The 17,912-nt window shown below is 29.3% G+C and overlaps 2 protein-coding genes across 8 annotated transcripts; both read right to left on the bottom strand.

Annotated features, from left to right (window-relative positions):
- Positions 1–442: 442 nt before the first annotated feature.
- Positions 443–12,040, bottom strand: LOC130900396 (mediator of RNA polymerase II transcription subunit 30). 7 transcript variants are annotated; one of them, XM_057811168.1, is made up of 5 exons: positions 11,962–12,040; positions 11,614–11,785; positions 8,849–9,151; positions 6,052–6,257; positions 443–1,048 (listed from the first exon to the last, which is right to left on the bottom strand). In XM_057811168.1, exons 2-5 carry the CDS (start codon positions 11,666–11,668, stop codon positions 683–685), a joined length of 930 nt encoding a protein of 309 aa, XP_057667151.1. In that variant the 5' UTR covers positions 11,669–11,785; positions 11,962–12,040; the 3' UTR covers positions 443–682. The 7 variants fall into 7 exon arrangements, with proteins under 7 accessions (XP_057667151.1, XP_057667270.1, XP_057667217.1 ...); XM_057811287.1 differs by having other exon boundaries at positions 11,614–11,721; positions 11,962–11,979; XM_057811234.1 differs by having other exon boundaries at positions 11,949–11,975.
- A 1,517-nt stretch (positions 12,041–13,557) lies between these two features.
- Positions 13,558–17,868, bottom strand: LOC130900446 (succinate--CoA ligase [GDP-forming] subunit beta, mitochondrial). Its single transcript, XM_057811079.1, has 6 exons — positions 17,508–17,868; positions 17,328–17,451; positions 17,172–17,271; positions 16,788–17,095; positions 16,444–16,720; positions 13,558–16,308 (listed from the first exon to the last, which is right to left on the bottom strand). The coding sequence occupies exons 1-6, from the start codon at positions 17,559–17,561 to the stop codon at positions 15,930–15,932; spliced, it is 1,242 nt and encodes a 413-aa protein (XP_057667062.1). The 5' UTR covers positions 17,562–17,868; the 3' UTR covers positions 13,558–15,929.
- Positions 17,869–17,912: the final 44 nt, after the last annotated feature.

Below are 17,912 nucleotides of genomic sequence, written 5' to 3'. Positions count from 1 at the left end.
ACCATTCACAATGGCCCATAACAGTCATTGTTACAATAATATTCACTTATATAATTATTTTTACATTACTTACATTCTGTTTATTAATAATGCGAATTTCTGGAAACTTGTTTTCTTTATCTTATCGATGTCCAACTGAACATATTTACGGTCAGACTAAACTAACAGCATGTACTAGGATTTCTAAAGCAAACTCAATGTCATAACAATATGATATTGACTTATTCTTTGTCGCATCTACAGCTGACTGCATTGTGATTTGAAAAATAAAGGTAGTTTTAGATGAATTTCCAAATTTTCCGTGTTTTTGAATTTATCTGTATATCTAGTGTCAGTGTAATATATGAAATGTGTTAATATTATCTAATAAATATTAACAAAAAAATTAGTTATGACTTTGTCATAGTGGGCATTGTTAATTTCCCAAATTATACGCCTTACGTGATCTATCACCTCCCTTTTATTTTTCAGAATAACAAAATAAATTTTCTGTTTTTAAATTTATCCATGTATCTAGTGTCAGAAAATTTACATTTCAAAAAACTTCAGGCTGAAATTTTCGCATTCACACAATAATAAAGTTTTACAATTTGTTAGTGAACAAAACTATTACTGTAATATATGAAAAAGTATGAAATGTGTTTCTGTGATATTACATAATAAATATTAACAAAAAAATTAGCTATGACTTTCTCATAGTGAGCATAGTGTTAATTTCCCAAATTATACGCCTTAAGTGATCTATAACCTCCTTGAGCTGTTTATTTTTCAGAATAACTTGCTCCATCACTTCTTTGCTTTCCTCGCATGCTAATCGGTATGCCTCTGAGTTTTTCTTTTCATCGTGTTTCGGGTCTAGTTCGTCTTTGAAAGGAATCAAACTTTCAATATGTGTATATTCCATGCCTTGTAGCTGACAATTTTCATTGCATTTTTCGTAAATAAGACGCAATCTTTTGAAAAGAACTCTAATGGTACGAAGAAGCTCTTGAACTCTGGCTTTTTTCTCATTGCTTGCATTTAATGATTGGGGAGTACCATTGGGAGGCTGAAATAATAATAAAAAACAGTTATAATGATATATATTTAAATAAAGGGTGTTTTATTTAAAATTGATAAATACCCTTCCCGGAGTTGCTATTTTAGTACAATTTTTCGATTTTCCAACATTTTATATAATTAACTAGCTAAAAAACCCGGCTTCGCCCGGGAGTTGATATGAGATGACGTGGTAGAGTCGAAATAAAAAAATAAACTATGACGTAAAAAGTAAAGAAAAAGTTTATTGAAAACGTTTTCTCATTATTTACAATACTTGTTTATAAACATTTTTCATTTTATTGTCCGGAGTATATATACATGGCAAACTGGCAAACGTTATTCATTTTTCCAATAACAACGTATTTATGATTGTAATATTTTTTCGTCGGTTCGTAGAGGAATTCTTCCTTTGTTAGATTATCTTTTAAAATTCTCGACTCTTCAGTACTTTTATTTGCTGTTCTTTCTTCGCTTCTTCTGCTTCTCAGGTTACTCATTCTGGTCCGTTGATTCTGTAAACGTGCTTCGTGCTCTTCTTCCGTTTCATTTCTTCGAGATTCTTTTTGTTTCCGCCGTTTCGCTGCAGAACTGGCCAAATCTCCTCCTCTCTTACGTCTGGGCATTGTATTCTATAAAATATAAATTAAATAAACATTTTATAGATAATTATTTTGTAACGGAAACGTGGGGTATGTTGAGACAAAAAAAAAATATATTTAACCTTCAAGCGGTCGAGCGATATTTTGTTTACGGCCAAAAGTATATAGAAGGCATCAATTCGACGCCGCGCGACTTTTTGGAGGTTAAGAAAATTACAATTTAAAGAAAAAAAACCATTAGAATTAATTAAACACTATTAAAAATACTCACATTTGAAATTTCACGATAAAAACCCACAAATAACTTTTTTCTATTTCGTTTCAAAATCGAGAGTTAATTAAACACACTATTAAAAATACTTACACGTGATACTTCTAAATAAAGGCTCACAGATAACTTCTTTTCTTTTCGTTTTGAAATCGCTTGTTTCGCTGTTCAAATTAAACTAACTCTGGTGAGCGACACCGGGCTCTTATATATTCAGAGAGCTAGGCTCTAGAATATTCGAGAAAATTTGAAAATATTCTCTCTCTCACACCTTCTAGAGTATTCTGGTCATTATCGTCCGCCATAATAAAAGGTTCTATAGCGGTAGCATTTGTAGTAAAAGCGCGAAATTTAAAAACCTAAATTTTTTAATGTTTTGAGAACTAATTTGGATAACTAAAATTATGTCGCTTTAACTCCAAAATATAAGTTAGCTAATGACGTATAAATACACAAAATTTAATAACTTTATTATAGCAACAAATTAAATTTAAGACTTTATTGAAATTGGAATTTTAAATTTCGCGCCACTACTACACATGCTACAATTGCTCGCAACGCTTTTGGAAATGCAACCCAAACAATCGTTGTCCTGAATGAAGTTCAAATATTCGATAACAGATGGCGCCACTATACTTAATTTCCAAGTTGTAGGGTTGGAAAGTTCCTTATATCTTTAGAAACACGCCCTTTAGATTAAAACGGGAACTTTCTAGCTTCTGTAGCGGTAGCGTATGTAGTAAAGGCGCGAAATTTAAAAACCTAAATTTTTAAATATTTTGAGAACTAATTTGGATAACTAAAATTATGTCGCTTTAACTCCAAAATATACGTTAAATAATGACGTATAAATACACAAAATTTAACAACTTTATTATAGTAACAAATGAAATTTAAGATTTTATTGAAATTGGAATTTTAAATTTCGCGCCACTACTACACATGCTGCAATGGCTCACAACTATGGAGACTATACACTATGACTATTGGAGTGTATAGTCTCCATAGTTGTCTTGAACGAAGTTCAAATATTCGATAACAGATGGCGCCACTGGACTTAATTTCCAAGTTGAAGGGTCGGAAAGTCCCTTATATCTTTAAAAACATGCCCTTTAGATTAAAACGGGAACTTTCTTGTTCGAGGAGGGATAAAGGGCTATCACACCACATAAGTCCTTTTATCGTGTCGGGACTCCTTTTTAAGTTTTATCGGCACGCACATTTTATCGACTTATTTTTATTATATATATAGATATATTCCAAAGCCAAATATCTTTTCTATCTATTAATGATATTGCTGAAATCTAGCATTATATACAAAATTTCAAATGCAATATTACTCTCACCAACTGACAAAAAGAAAAATTGAATCACCTATTTTCCTATCAAAACATGAATCATTGGTCCAGTACTCAAACGTGCGAGGTTCAAAAACATTGGCAAGCCTAACAGTTTGCCCAGTTACATTGACTGGCTTTTGCGAGGACATCAAGCTCTAGTAGTTTTAAGTGGGCCTATATGCACAACGATTCAGGATCGTCCACTGTCACAACTACGAAGTATGAAGATAAATTATGTATTATATATAGACTAATATCACCATCATTTATAAGGTAACATTTGACTGAAAATGACACTTGTCAGAAAAATATAAACTTCTAAAAAATGAGCCAACTTGAAAATATTCATTCTCTTTTTTTCGTTTTTAAAAATAAATTACAAACTGTATAAACTGTTCATACAAATTTATTAGAGGATGTCAGTGTTCCATAAACGAACCTAGAAACTCAGAAAAAAACCATTTTATAAAGTAGGTATAGTTTCAATAAACATAGTCCCATAATTCAATTTTGTTAACAACGACGCAAATATGTTCACTATATGAGTAAAACATACTGCTAACAAAATGATACTTCTGTACAGTAGTAATACTCCTGAAAATTATACTTTATACACTTTCATAATTGTTTACGACTCCGATTCATATATATTCCATATTAATTGCTATTTAATGTTGTTTTTATTTGTTTATTTATAATCTATTTATCCAGATTATAATATTGTAACATATGAAGTTATCTAGATCTACAAGAAACCAAACAATATTTTCAATAATTTATAATTTAAATGTAACATCTAAGCATGAAATACAATACTGTAAAAGACGAGGTGAAATTTACTAAATCCCTTTCTCCCTGTCGCGTGCTGCTTCTATAAACAATTCAATTATCTATCAAATAGTCTGATAGGTTCTTCAAATACAGTTATAAAGACAAAAGCAATGAGAGAGGTGGAAGAAGAATAATATAAGTAAATGAAAATCCATCTCGTTCTTAATTCAAATATCTCATACTGATACTATCTCAAAATCAAATAACATCATTTAAAAATAATGCTAAAGGACAGAAAAGTATAGTAGGGCTTTTTCGCTGATCTAATAACATATCGCATACCTAGTGTGATGGTTGTCATTAAAAAGTAGTAAAGTTAATTGTAGGTCACGATAAATCAAAGACGTGTATTTCGACTCAATCAACAATCACCTATCGTTAGGTATGCGACATAAAAATTATAAAAAACTTTGTATCTATAACATTCACCTTCCAACTTACTATAAATTGTTATTCTCAGGTTTCTTTCACTAGATATATTCACTCCCAGGTAATTGAATCTTGATATCTGCTGTATTATTACGCTATCGACTGCCAATTTGCATCTAATAAGATTTTTTGATATTGCCATTGATTGTGTCTTGTTGACTGAGATGCTCAAATTTTTCGGCAGAAATATTCATCTTATATAGTAGACGTTGTAAGTCATCTTCATTTTCTGCTACAGCAATACCATCATCTGCATAAAACAATACCTTTGTGGAGTGGTGACCCATTCTGTATCCTGCATTGACTTTGTTTACTTCCTCAATAATTTGATCTGATAATTTGATAAAATGGGGTTGGGCTAAGACTGTCTCCCTGCCGAACACCAGTATTTGAACTTCTTCAGAGAGTCCTACCTATAATAACAACTTTTTATCACCAATTATGATGATTCTGATCTTCTGAGAATGCCCAATGCATTGTATCCTTTACTAACTGGTCCAATATTTTAAGATTTTAACCGTGTATAATAGGTTAATTTTCAAGTTGGTGTAGTTGACTGTGCACATGTACTTACATATTGAAAATAAATGTTGAATTTCCTTCTAGTCTTGGTGTGTCTTTTGCTAAGTGTAGTGTACATTTATCACTCTCATTGAAATTTTCATAAATTCTTAAGAAGTACTAAGTACAAGTATAGTACTTTTACATTTTTGCGTAAGTTTTAGATCATTATATATATATATATATATATATATATATATATATATATATATATATATATATATATATATATATATATATATTATATATATATATACATATATATATCTTAACGGTAGCAACAATGAGGTAGGTAGAATCAAAAAATGAAATTAAAACTAATTCAGAACAATCAGGAAAAGAGATAATGAAATTTAAAAAGACCTAGAGACCTAAATAAACATTTGTGTGTTTAGTAGAAATGGACAAAAATATTTGAAGTAAGCTGAAGTTTTTCTCACTCCTATCTACTGATATGTTCACTTCACATATTTAAATGCCTCAATTTAGCATGCTGTAAATTCTACAGTACTCCTGTAAGAACATATTTTTTTCTATGAATAATACTTTTAAAATGCACTTATAAAAACAAATTATATTCTATTCAAAGAACAAAATTTTTCTACCAAGTATAACAGTTTATAAGATTATTACAGAACCAAACAAAAGAATCGAACCAAAAAAAATTCCCGTTTTTTCAGTAAAAAAAATAATTTTATTACTGTTCTGAATATAGGGTAGATTTTTCAAAAATCTTTAAAATATTAATTAATAGTTTATTATTCAATACAAATTCTCTTGTCATTATAAATGTTCCATTTGTTGATCAATGAATAATAAATTGCTTATTCTGAACGTAATGATAATAATAATAATGAAGAAAGAACTGGGTTTACTCATTCTACAAAAAAGGCTTAAGAAGTAGTAATATTTTTGAATCTGTTCTATTATTCACTAAGTAGAAGCTACCAAATTCAAAAGTTTCATTTACTTTTAAACTGACCTGTATTTGTTTCAATGTTTGAAAAACTTCTTGTGTTCTACTAACAATATCTTGTACTGTTTCTTGTCCTAATCTACATAACGAGGCTGTATTAAACTCTTTAGATTGCTGCTGTTGTTGTTGCTGGACAGGTACTGATGGTGGCGTTGGAGCAACTCCTGGTGTTGGTTGTGGCATCTCATGATGATTCAAGTTTGCCGCATATTCTAAAAAAAATAAAACTATTTAATTCAACTTACATACCCACAAACATAAATTACATTCAATTTCATTCTGTCAATTGTCAATAAACCCCAATAACTAATTAAGCGTCAATTAACTCCAATCATTCTGCAAAGAGATCGTTAATCTTGCACTTCATATTGTCATCAACTATAAACTAGCTCCAATATTTTTTTATAATACATCGTGTTTCCATTTAAATACAAACACATTATTTGAAGGAAGTGTTTGGTCATCAAAAATGAAAAGTGACAGAAATAGCTACTAAAAAATACATTATAAAAGTGCTATAAGATAATGAATCTGACAAACATTATTAAATTGGAGGTAATAATAGAAAATATATATTGGAAGCATCACATATATGTGAAAGTTCATTATTTTATTTTATATAATTGTTACAATTAATTCCAGTTTTGACTAAAGAAATCCAATTTTCACAGTCCCATTCCGTTAAAACCAGTTTTTATTGGTTAGAACTAGTGTTGACTAATACCATCGGCGTTAAAACTAGTTATGTACATTTTCGACTAAAAAATACAAGTTTTGACTAGAAAATATTAGAATTGACTAGTTAAAAGTGCATTTCTCTAATTTAATTGAATCATCATTTAAAACTAGTTGCCAGTAAAGAATTCTAATGAAAAACAGTTTCCAGTTAAAAAATTATATATTATTTTAAAAATTAAAAAGTACGTGAAATATAATAAAATAAAAATTTATTCTACTAGTTGAGCAACTGAAGCGTTCATAACATTTTGAATTACATTGAATATTATTTTTTTGCTCAATCGGCGATTAAAAGCTAACCTAACTAAACCGAACAAAATTGTTAGGACTAAAAGGTTAGTCTATTGAAGCTTTGATATAAGCGTATGAGTATACAAAAAGGAATAAATCAAATGTAAATAGGTAATAAATCTCTGGCAGAAATATTTACGTATGGGTACATGAGTACAATATGTACCATTAAATTTTATTGCAGTTAATACTAGTTTTCACTGCCACTGTCGTTAACACTATTAAGGGGGTTTGTGAAAACTAGTTTTCCCTAGTCCAAACTAAAAAAAATTTTAACCGTAACATATATATATAAATTTACCTGTATCTATTAAAAAATTGCAAGAATCTGAAGTATATGTTTCAATAGTTGTAGAGAGACCTTTAGATGGTGAATCAAGTTTGTCAATAAATTTTCTTTTTTTTGGAGATTCACGAGATATAGAAATACTCTCAGGAGATGCATCTGGAGTTTCCATAAAATTATGCGAAAACATTCCAACAGTTTCATTACTTTTACTTTTTAAGCCTTGCGGTGTTGTGTTCAAATCACAACAGCTATTACAATCAGCTGATGGTGAGTAGTCTATTTCATCATTGATTGTAGAAGGAGGTGATTCTGCAATTTGTATTTTTGAAGTACCCATTCTTATCAACTGCCCTGATATTGATTTAGACAAAGCATCACCATAACTATTATAATCTGTTGATGGTGAATTGTGTGTTTCATAATTTTTAGTAGAAAAAGACGATTTGGCAATGAGTATTTCTTCATTATCAGTTAAACCTGCTGACTTCTGTGGTAGTTTTTCAATCAAATCTCTACAACCACTATTGCATTTAGTTGCTGATGTATTGTCTGTTGATGACTTCTGTGATTTTAAAATCAAATCACTATCAATTAATTGTGAGTTGTCTGTTTCATTATTTACCATAAGAGACAATTCTCTATTTCTTACTTCGTTAAAATTTGTATTTGTGGACTCCTGTGTTATTGTTTTAATCACATCACTATTACAATCACTTGAGGATGAGTTGTCGTCATTTTTTTCTATAGACCCTTCAGATATAATTACATTACAGTCCTCTGTAGTAGAACTAGATAAATTCATGTTGATAAATATTTTATAAATGTATGTATGTACTAATAAAGATAGATTTCAACTATTTTGTTTCAATTTATAATTTGTTAATAGTTTTTTTCTTCACAAAAACTTGTTCTCATATCTTGGGACAAAAACTGGAAAAATGAAATTATTAGATAGTAAACAAAAAACAAAGAAAATACAAGAACATTTAAGGCATAAACATTCCACCAAAAATCCAAATGTTAAATAACGGATAAAGGATAATATATAAATGATATTAAATTGTTGTTTAAAATTAATGGTAAATTTAAAAAAAGAAATTCAGTTTTTTTGGTACTAAAATTTATTATATATTTATATTAAACGTATCCTTATCATAGCCTTGCACTGGTCTTGTTCAAATTTTCATATTTATCGAACTGATTTATTTATTCTTACAAACAAAATTATCATGTCATTTCGAGTTACATTTTACTTTGTGCTTTACAAACTTACACTGATTAGTGATGGCAAATATTGAACGCTCTAAGCGTGTTGTGGCTCTTTTATAACTGCCACGACACGACGTGGTCCTCAGCATATAGCCACGTAGCGTTGTGGATGTTAAGAAAGATTCACAACTCATTGTGGCTGTTTAAGAAATATTCACAAGTCGTTGTGGCTGTTTAAAGTGGCCCACAGTTGTAACAGATACATTAATATCTTACCCATAGGTCTTTGTTGTATAGGAATTTGAGTAGGTGTCTGATGGGGTGCCATTTGAGTACCATTCATTGGACTATTCATACTATAATGTGGATTCATTTGATTTAGCATCGGTGATCCTCCATTAATACTAGGATTCATCTGGTTTCCCATAGTTCCATTCATTGGGTTAGTCATCTGAGGCACCATTGGACTTCCCATTGGATTAGACATTGGGACTGGCATTTGAGTTGGCAAAGTATTCTGCATACTTCCCGAAGTCATTTGAGTTTGCATAGGTGATAGCCCAAAGGAACTTCTCATGCCTGTATGGAAAATTATATCTAAATATATAGATACGATAAATTACCATGTAAAAGAGGTCTAAGAAGTAAGAAATTAAAAAGTTTCTTGTATTTTGTCTTGAGCTTAGGCTTTTTTTCTATGAAAATCAGTTCAATGTGTGAAAATTAACATTTCGACCAACTTCTACCTTTATCAAAATATGACTTGACATTCACAATTTGTGTAATCATATTAATCAATACCTACATCATGAATATAAAAATAAAATGAACATAGGATTCTGTTTAACAAGAAAAATTAATTTTTTCTTGGTTTTTAAATCTTTAAATTATGTAGCAATCATCAATCAAATCATTCACAGTTGCATTACATTTTATATAATATAACTATAAATTTTACTTAAATTGTTTAGACCTTTTTTATCATTGATAGCTTTCCCGTATTTATGTATGTGAAAGATTTCTAAAAATTCTCATTTTCGTGTATTGAATTTACTATAAAATGAATTTATAAAATTAATAATAATATTACCACCAGCTACAGATGAATTACTGATGACAATAGTGTGTTACTTCTAGCAATGGTTCAATATACTTTGGCTTATATGGTATCAAAGTGATCTTAATAAATATAGAAATTATGATATTGAATTAGAACAAAAAAAACGCTAAATTCGCTTTTCTATGCTCAATTCTGCCAAAGGTAATTATAATTTGAACAAAGATCTCTTCTTACTGCACACATTGTTCAACCACTTTTGGGTTTTCATTTTATTATTCAAATTTGTGCGCGAAAACCTGGAGTGGAAGTGTTAAATCTGAAAAAAAGTTGTCAAATACATTGGTGATCATTCTTCATCAATTCACAGAAGATTCAAACTATTTTCAAAGGAAATGAAAAGTGCAAATGAACTTAGCAAACTAAACCTTGAGTTGCAAGGATCAGGTTGAACTATTCTAGATTTGTATGATTCCTGGAAGTCATTTAAAATGAAAATTCACCTCCCATACATATAAATAGTTTCCAAATCTAAATATATACTCACCCAACCTTGATACTTGTGATCATACTGCATTTAATGAAGAAATGTTAAACTAAATGACTTTACAAAGAAGAATTTGCCAAAAGAGGTCAAGAGTTTGATTAATATGGTAACATATTCTCCTTCTTGATAAAACCAGACTTAATGGATTTTATTAGAATTCTATTTAATGATTAACTTTCAACATGGATTGAAATTCAAGATATTGAGCTTCTCCATGTTTAATTATGGTTATGGAAGACAAAATTTGTAGAACTGAGACAAGTTTTAGGTGATCCTCAGGATAAATAAATGGAAATACTGAATTGTTGGGTTAGTTTTGCAATATAAAGTTATGTGCCTAAAAATGTGACATTTACAATCCTTCTAACATTCAGATCGCCCTATATGTGTGACAAGTTTTTTCTTATATAAACATAATTTTGAATCCATATCGTCCAAAAATAAAAAAGCTTTGTAAGAAACACAAGAACAAGAATCTCACTGAAAATGTTTCAATATTTTAATATTCAATAATTTTAATTTTAATATTTTAATGTATAAAATGTTGTCTTGGATAAAAACATACATTTCCTTGAACAGAAAAGTCTGTGCAATGTTTCATTTTTATTTAAAACTTTTAGAAACATTGTGGATCATTTTTTAATTTTATTAGTTAACTTCCATATTAGTTTTACCAATTTTATACATTGTTTTATTCATATAAAAATTATACAATTTGTTATAGTGGCACTTGACTTTGTTTAAAATTTTAGTTTTTGTTAAAGGGTTACCGACCCCACCCCAAATGAATAAAAACCATTTTTTAAAACATTGATATCTAAAATTGTGGAAAATTGTTTTTGTAAACATTTTTAGTCAATGGTGAAATAGATAAAAATTAAGTGTACCAAAAAGGAGTCATGATAAATACATTAATTAACAATTGACCTGAGGGGTCCAAGAATTTTGGTGAATATATTACCTATTAAAATATACTTCAAATATTCCACTCAGTATTTTTAAATTCAATAAATGAGAAATATTAAATATAGTTTATAAATTAATATAAATGATTTTAGTCATTTTTTAAAGTAACATTCTATTTACTTCATAATTTTTAATCCACAGGAAAAGTCCTGAAACACATCAATTTTTGTATATGAAACTAAACTTTTTTAATGAAATTATACACATAGCCCTTTTAATCCCTCTGATTGATAACTACAATGAAAAATTAAAATAAAGTGTTATCTCAAGAATGAATAAGAGATTTTATTAGACTTGAACAAAATAAAGGTTAATAGCTCATTATCTCTAATTCAGAAGTGAAACTCCTAATGTGAGTGGACTAATTGTACTTTATAAGTCTGCTAAAACGTGAATGTTGAAACTGATATGAAAGTATAGCTGAAATGAAAAGCTTTAACTAATATGAATATATAAATTAAAAATTCTTACCAGATTGCTGAGGATTATTCAAATTTTGCATAAAATGGTGAGGTGGGGCAGCCATTTTCCAAGTTAATAATAATAGTTCCTTCAATTTCTGGCTTGATATCTAAATATCTGGACACTCCATAAAATAGGACAACTCCAAGGCAACCATATATAATGAACATTCTATTGTTTCCTATGTATATATGTATATATACCGAAAAGGAAACAATAGAATGTATATATATATATATATATATATATATATATATATATATATATATATATATATATATATATATATATATATATATATATATATATATGAAAACAGAATTTAGATCTATTATTTATGTAACCTTGTAACCTCACTTGAACAAAAGTATACACAAAATTCCAAATCGTTTGTATTTATCTATTTCTTCGTTATTGAATTTCAGGAAAAATGACAAATGACATTTGAAAGGTATTCACATCCAAAATTTCCGTAAAACTTGAAGGGTTTTTCGGAAGCTGTGTTTGGGTTTGATAAAACATTTCTAATCAACTTCACTATTTTGATTTATTATGGAAAAAAACAATGAATTCTTCTCGAGAAATACTACTTCAGATTTTTTGAAATCAAAATGCGAAATATTACAATTCGACCTAGTGCGCATGTGGATTGCAGGCACGAAATTCAGAAACTTGGAACTTGCATTCTGTGGAACGTGTCAACACGGTTTTTAGCCTTGAATTGCATTCAAAACATCAAAAACAAACTAAACAATCCATCACATTCAACCGCTAGCGTGTTATGGTAGAAAGGATCATATAAAATGGCAATAATTCTTCCACATAACATAGGATCACGGAAACTAGAAAGGCCCTATCTAGTCTCCGTATATAGAACGATCTTCTTAACCAAATCTGTCTGACTGTTTTCTAATGCCGAAGATTACACGACATTACCTCACTTTACAGCAATATCTTAGATTATTCTAAGAGTAAAATAAACAACAAGATAATAAATAATGATGTAGTTGCTTTCACATAAACATCACTTTATAAAGTGAATGAAATGCGGGTTAGCTTCTTAAGTTTGAACAAAATTATAAGCGCAAAATAAAAAACGGACCCAAAAATTAAAGTGGAGCAATAAATAAACTCAAAAGATTGAAGAGATATTAATTGTACTCAACATGACCATTTCTCTTGTCGGTATCTCCAAGATGAAAGCTTTCTTAGGATGGCTACACGAAGGATGTGGTGCTACACGCTTGCTGTAATTTGTGACGTTACATAATTGGATTGTGTGGGATTAATGAAAGACAGTTCTATTCTATATGGAAGAGTCCGTGATAAAATAGTGAACATGATAATTTTCTAACGTTCAGATTATGATTATGTTAATCTTATCAGTTTCTGAGAAGTCATTCAGCCCCAAGACAAATTTTATTATGGTTTAAGAGTCTATTTTCATAAGGTTGGAAGATTAGTAAGTGAATAACTGGAATGAGACTGACTACGTAAACATACTTTGAAGGTTTACTGAAAGGTCTCTTGTTGGGTGGATTTATCAAAAGAACTAATGTTTATTTCAGTAAACCTGTGATTACAATATAAAAATTTTAATAAATTGTTCTATTCAAAATTGTATGATTTGGAACATGCAAATAATATTTCTTGACTAAGAAATTAATCAACAAAATAATATATGTGGCACACTTTAGCAAGGCAATAAGGACATGGTGTTCTATCCTCGAGGGACATTTCAATTAATAAATCCTGCAAATAAAGATTATCTAGGGTGACAATGATTCTGTTTCGTCCTTGTTCAAAAATATATATTTTGAACCATATTTTAAACAATAACATGAGGGCTTTAAAAATACCAATAATTGTTGAGATGTATGGGTACGATCCTAAAAATTAAGGAGTACCCATTGACTAATTAAAAGAAAAGAACAACAATTGAAAAGGCATTGAAACGAAATAATTCAATTTATTAGTAAACAATTTATTTACAACTAGTATGTTGTAAAAATAATTCTAAAAAAGTATAAAATCTACCAGGGGTTTATTTAACCTTAATGATAGCAATGAAATCTTCTGAAGCCTACTATTTTTATAAACATTTCCTACAAAAATACCTCTTTAAAATATTCAAATCTTCAAGATAAGTTCAACATGGCAGTCTATATGGCATGGTTATTGTTCTTTTAAATTAAATTACAATCTTATCTAGTCTCGTTTCTGTAGCTCCATTTTTGAGTTGCTTTTCAGGGATAGCTTCGCTGAAAAGATCGCAGCATTAAAGCTAATTAGATAAAGTAGTTTATATCCACTACAGAAATGAAGGACAACTTTCGGGCTGCCCTGTAGTGTAGTATCGTTCTGATTAAAGATCGTGACTGCTTGCTTGTGTGCGTCTACTATGAAAATTATCTCCTACATAAAGTTCCGAAAAAGCAGCTAAGAAACAGGGTTTTACGTGTGAATTGAGTCATAAGTAATAATTAGAAAAGTACGTTAACCCACTTCTAATTACACATAGTGGCTCTGGGTAACGAGCTACCATCAAACGTAGATATTTGATTATAAGCTTGGGTTGTAATATAACAGTGCTATATAATCACGAGATTTGCGGCTTTGAGTTTATGTCTGACAATTTGTGTGAAACAATATTTTAATTGAATTTTTGTAATTGTAATCCTTAATAGTTGGAATATTGGCTTCTGTTTTAATATATCATAAGAAAAAACAGTTCAATACAGATTTCATGACCTGTAAATGAAAATTTTGTTGTGTTAAATTATGCTTCTCTCAAATAAAGAGATATTGACTGTTTGTTATTAATTAGATATTATTTTTGATTCAAGCTCGGTATTTCTCTTGAATGTTGCAATCCTTTAGATCAGGCCATATATATTTACATATTTTTTGATTGTGATCATGAAAATCTACTGCTTTTTTTGATGCATTTTTCTATTCAAGATAATAGGGTTTCATTTACATATATGCGAACGAACAATATTTACGACAAATAATAATTATGTTTGGTATGTATACATAGCTGTTAATTACGTGCATACGAGGAACACTCATTGCAAAACTAATTGTCTAATGTACTGTTTGTGTTAAGTATATTATTATTATTATCTGATGTAAAAACTTTTATATCAAAGTTTCTGAAGTGATATCTAGTTTCAAAGAAAAAGTTTAAACAAACTTTTGATGCACATTTTTTTACACTAACAAAACAAAAAAGAAAAATTTATGGAAGCAAGTAATTTTCCTATTAGATAATAAGTCCTTAAGCTGCATATAAGAATTCAATAAGTTGTAAATTCCTCCACATAGATACCAATAGTGTCAGATTCAACTAAGGGCTAAAGCTAAAATATACAAGTCTAGTATTAACAAAGTATCTTATCAACAATTTCACGAATGCAACTTAGTTTAACAAATTATTGGAATTGTGATACAAGTCATTACATTAACATTAGAAATCTGAATTGTACTTTTATATATATTTAAAAATAGTACCAATGTTTTAAAATATGAAGAATGGCGATTGAATAACAAAACTGGTGCTGTGAAACGTTCTACAACTTCCAAAGCTCCATATGAATAGTCTAGAAGTTGATAAAGAATGAGACATTTTCTCTCTCTTTAATAGATACTATGAAATCAAAGTTTGTGTTAATGCACATTTTACTTTAGGTAAACGGAAATTGCACGTGTAGGAATAAGACAGATAGCTTCATAGAGAATCAAATGAATCAACTTCTTGCCTTGGTGGAGAATCTGGTTTGTTTTTACATAATTCGTTCTTTTTACAGATTCTTTCATGCAGTTCGATTATTAATATATACATAGTAACGTTGATTATTTATTATTTATTGATCTACAAAAATCCAAGGAATGTGAAAAAAACAATTATTTGTGATGTATTCTTTCAACATATGCATTTTTTGAATAAATTTCAGAGGCTGTTACTCTCTTGAAGAAACATAGTGCTTCATACTGTTGTATAGTTAACATCCTCAAATTCCTTAATTTATTGTGTAATGGGGATTACCTGAGAGATAGAAATGAAAAAAACTCAATTCTTGTCTAAGAGATACCTACATTATGTATAAACTATAAACACTGCTTTATATTTTTGTTATAACTTCTTTAATCTATTTAGATTTATTTATAGCATATTATTAATATGCCCAAATTGAACAAAGAGAACATTTGAGTACCTTGAAGAAAATTAATTATTTTGTCAAAAGTAATTGCTCAACTAACAGTTTGTTTATTGTTTGGTTTTCCTATTTATAGAATAAACAAGTAAATTTACTTCCTGAATGTTAAATACTATGTACAGCTTTTTTGGCAGCATCATCTAAATCTTCAGCTGTAATAATATCAAGACCTGAGTTACTAATAATTTTTCTAGCTTCGACAGCATTGGTTCCTTCTAGCCTAACAATCAGCGGAATTTTTAAGGTCATATTTTTCAAAGCACCTACTATGCCATTGGCTATTGTAGCACAGTTAACAATGCCTCCAAAAACATTAACTAAAACAGCTTTAACATTTGTGTCTGATGTGATGATGTTGAATGCTGCTCGTACTTGATCCTCTTTCACACCGCCTCCTACGTCCAAAAAGTTTGCAGGGTCTCCTCCATTAAGCTTTATAATGTCCATTGTTGCCATTGCTAATCCAGCACCATTTACAAGACAACTAAAATAGAACTATATTATTTATATAATCTAATATAAAGCTATATGTATTCTAATATTTCACCATTTTCACATAAAGATTAAACTTTCTATAAATTGGGTAAATTATACTTTAAACAAAAATTATAGTACTAACCCAATATTACCAGCCATTCCAATATAATTCAAATTATATTTAGCTGCTTCCACTTCTCGGGGGTCACTTTCAGACAAATCATCCATAGCAAATATTTCTTTTTGTCTAAAGTTGGCATTATCATCAAAATTTAATTTGGCATCAACAGATATAACTTTTCCATCATCTGTCTCAACTAAAGGGTTTATTTCTAATTGAGTAGCATCTATAGTTACAAAGAGTTTCCACAATTTTTTTATTTCATGAATAGCCTTAGTTTTTAATTGCCCTTTAAACTCTAAAAACAATCAAAATATCTAACTAACTCTGTCCATATTAAGAACCTGGAAGAAATATATAACTACCTAGGAAATCTGCTAATTCATCTGCCATTTCATCAGTTATCCCTTCAAAAATATCAATGGGAAGGTTTTTTATTAAGTGCGGAGTGTTTTCAGCAACTGCTTCTATATCAACACCTCCTGCAGGTGAAGCTATGATTACAGGGCCATTTCTATGTCTATCCATTAATATACAAATATATGTTTCCCTTTTTATATTCACACTCTCTGCAATCATAACTTTATTGACTTCTATACCCTCCTTTGGAGTCTGTTGAGTTATTAATCTATGCCCCAGCATTTCTTTGATAATTTTAGGCACTTCTTCTCTCCTACAACAATTATAAAAATCAAATATAAGTAAAAATACTAAACCAGTTGAATATTGGTAAAGCACATATCAATTACTTCTGTGTTATATGTACTCCTCCTTTAAACCCACTGTCAAAATATCCTTTTCCTCTTCCACCAGCCAATATTTGTGCTTTGATAACATATTCCCCAGCATCTGTAACAATAACTGTTAGAAACACTTTAAAAAAATTTTATCATCGTAAAACTTACAAAATGTATCTAGTGCTTGTGATCCATTTTTATCTACCATGCAAAAGTCTTGAATTGCGACATTACTTCTTCTTAGAAGATTTTTGCTTTGATATTCTAGAAGATTTAAATAACGACAGGAGTTCTATAAAAAAAGCAATATTTCATATATACCCATAATTTAAATAAAACAATACTTACTTTTAAAAATCTATTTACATTTGAGATTTTTAATAAGGGACATACACCCAACATATTTGAAAAAAATGTTTGAGAAATAATTTTTATAACGTAAAAATTAAGTAAAGTATAATTTAGATTATTAAGTAAATTTGATAAAATTGTGGACTTTGAAACTGTTATATTCTTCAGTACATAAAAAATAAGGTTATATTATCATGAACTTGTAACAGTCAGTGAAGTGATGGGATCCCTAATCACCACAGTGAAAAATAACCCGTTATCCAACATTTTCTATCTCTCTATAAATGAAAATTACAAGATTAACGGTTCATTCTAATTTTTTTATACCAACGTGTATGAGAGAGAGAGAGAGAGAGAGAGAGAGAGAGAGAGAGAGAGAGAGAGTGAGGAAGTCTAGTTGGG

The sequence above is a fragment of the Diorhabda carinulata genome, chromosome 1 (genome assembly GCF_026250575.1).
Source record: "Diorhabda carinulata isolate Delta chromosome 1, icDioCari1.1, whole genome shotgun sequence".
Lineage (NCBI taxonomy): Eukaryota > Metazoa > Arthropoda > Insecta > Coleoptera > Chrysomelidae > Diorhabda > Diorhabda carinulata.
The sequence above is the reverse complement of the archived record's forward strand: the minus strand, read 5'-3'. Positions and strand labels throughout refer to the sequence as shown.

What these genes read in the sequence shown, in the direction of transcription:
- LOC130900396 (XM_057811003.1), bottom strand. Translation starts at nt 8,165, where the DNA reads ATGAATTTATCTAGTTCTACTACAGAGGACTGTAATGTAATTATATCT. An exon ending in CAATTTTTTAATAGATACAG is followed by an intron (nt 6,258 to 7,375) that starts GTAAATTTATAT and finishes TATTTTTTTTAG; the next exon opens with AATATGCGGCAAACTTGAAT. An exon ending in AAACATTGAAACAAATACAG is followed by an intron (nt 1,049 to 6,051) that starts GTCAGTTTAAAA and finishes TTATTATTTCAG; the next exon opens with CCTCCCAATGGTACTCCCCA.
- LOC130900446 (XM_057811079.1), bottom strand. Translation starts at nt 17,561, where the DNA reads ATGTTGGGTGTATGTCCCTTATTAAAAATCTCAAATGTAAATAGATTT. An exon ending in TGAATTAGCAGATTTCCTAG is followed by an intron (nt 16,721 to 16,787) that starts GTAGTTATATAT and finishes GATTGTTTTTAG; the next exon opens with AGTTTAAAGGGCAATTAAAA. An exon ending in GGAATGGCTGGTAATATTGG is followed by an intron (nt 16,309 to 16,443) that starts GTTAGTACTATA and finishes GTTCTATTTTAG; the next exon opens with TTGTCTTGTAAATGGTGCTG.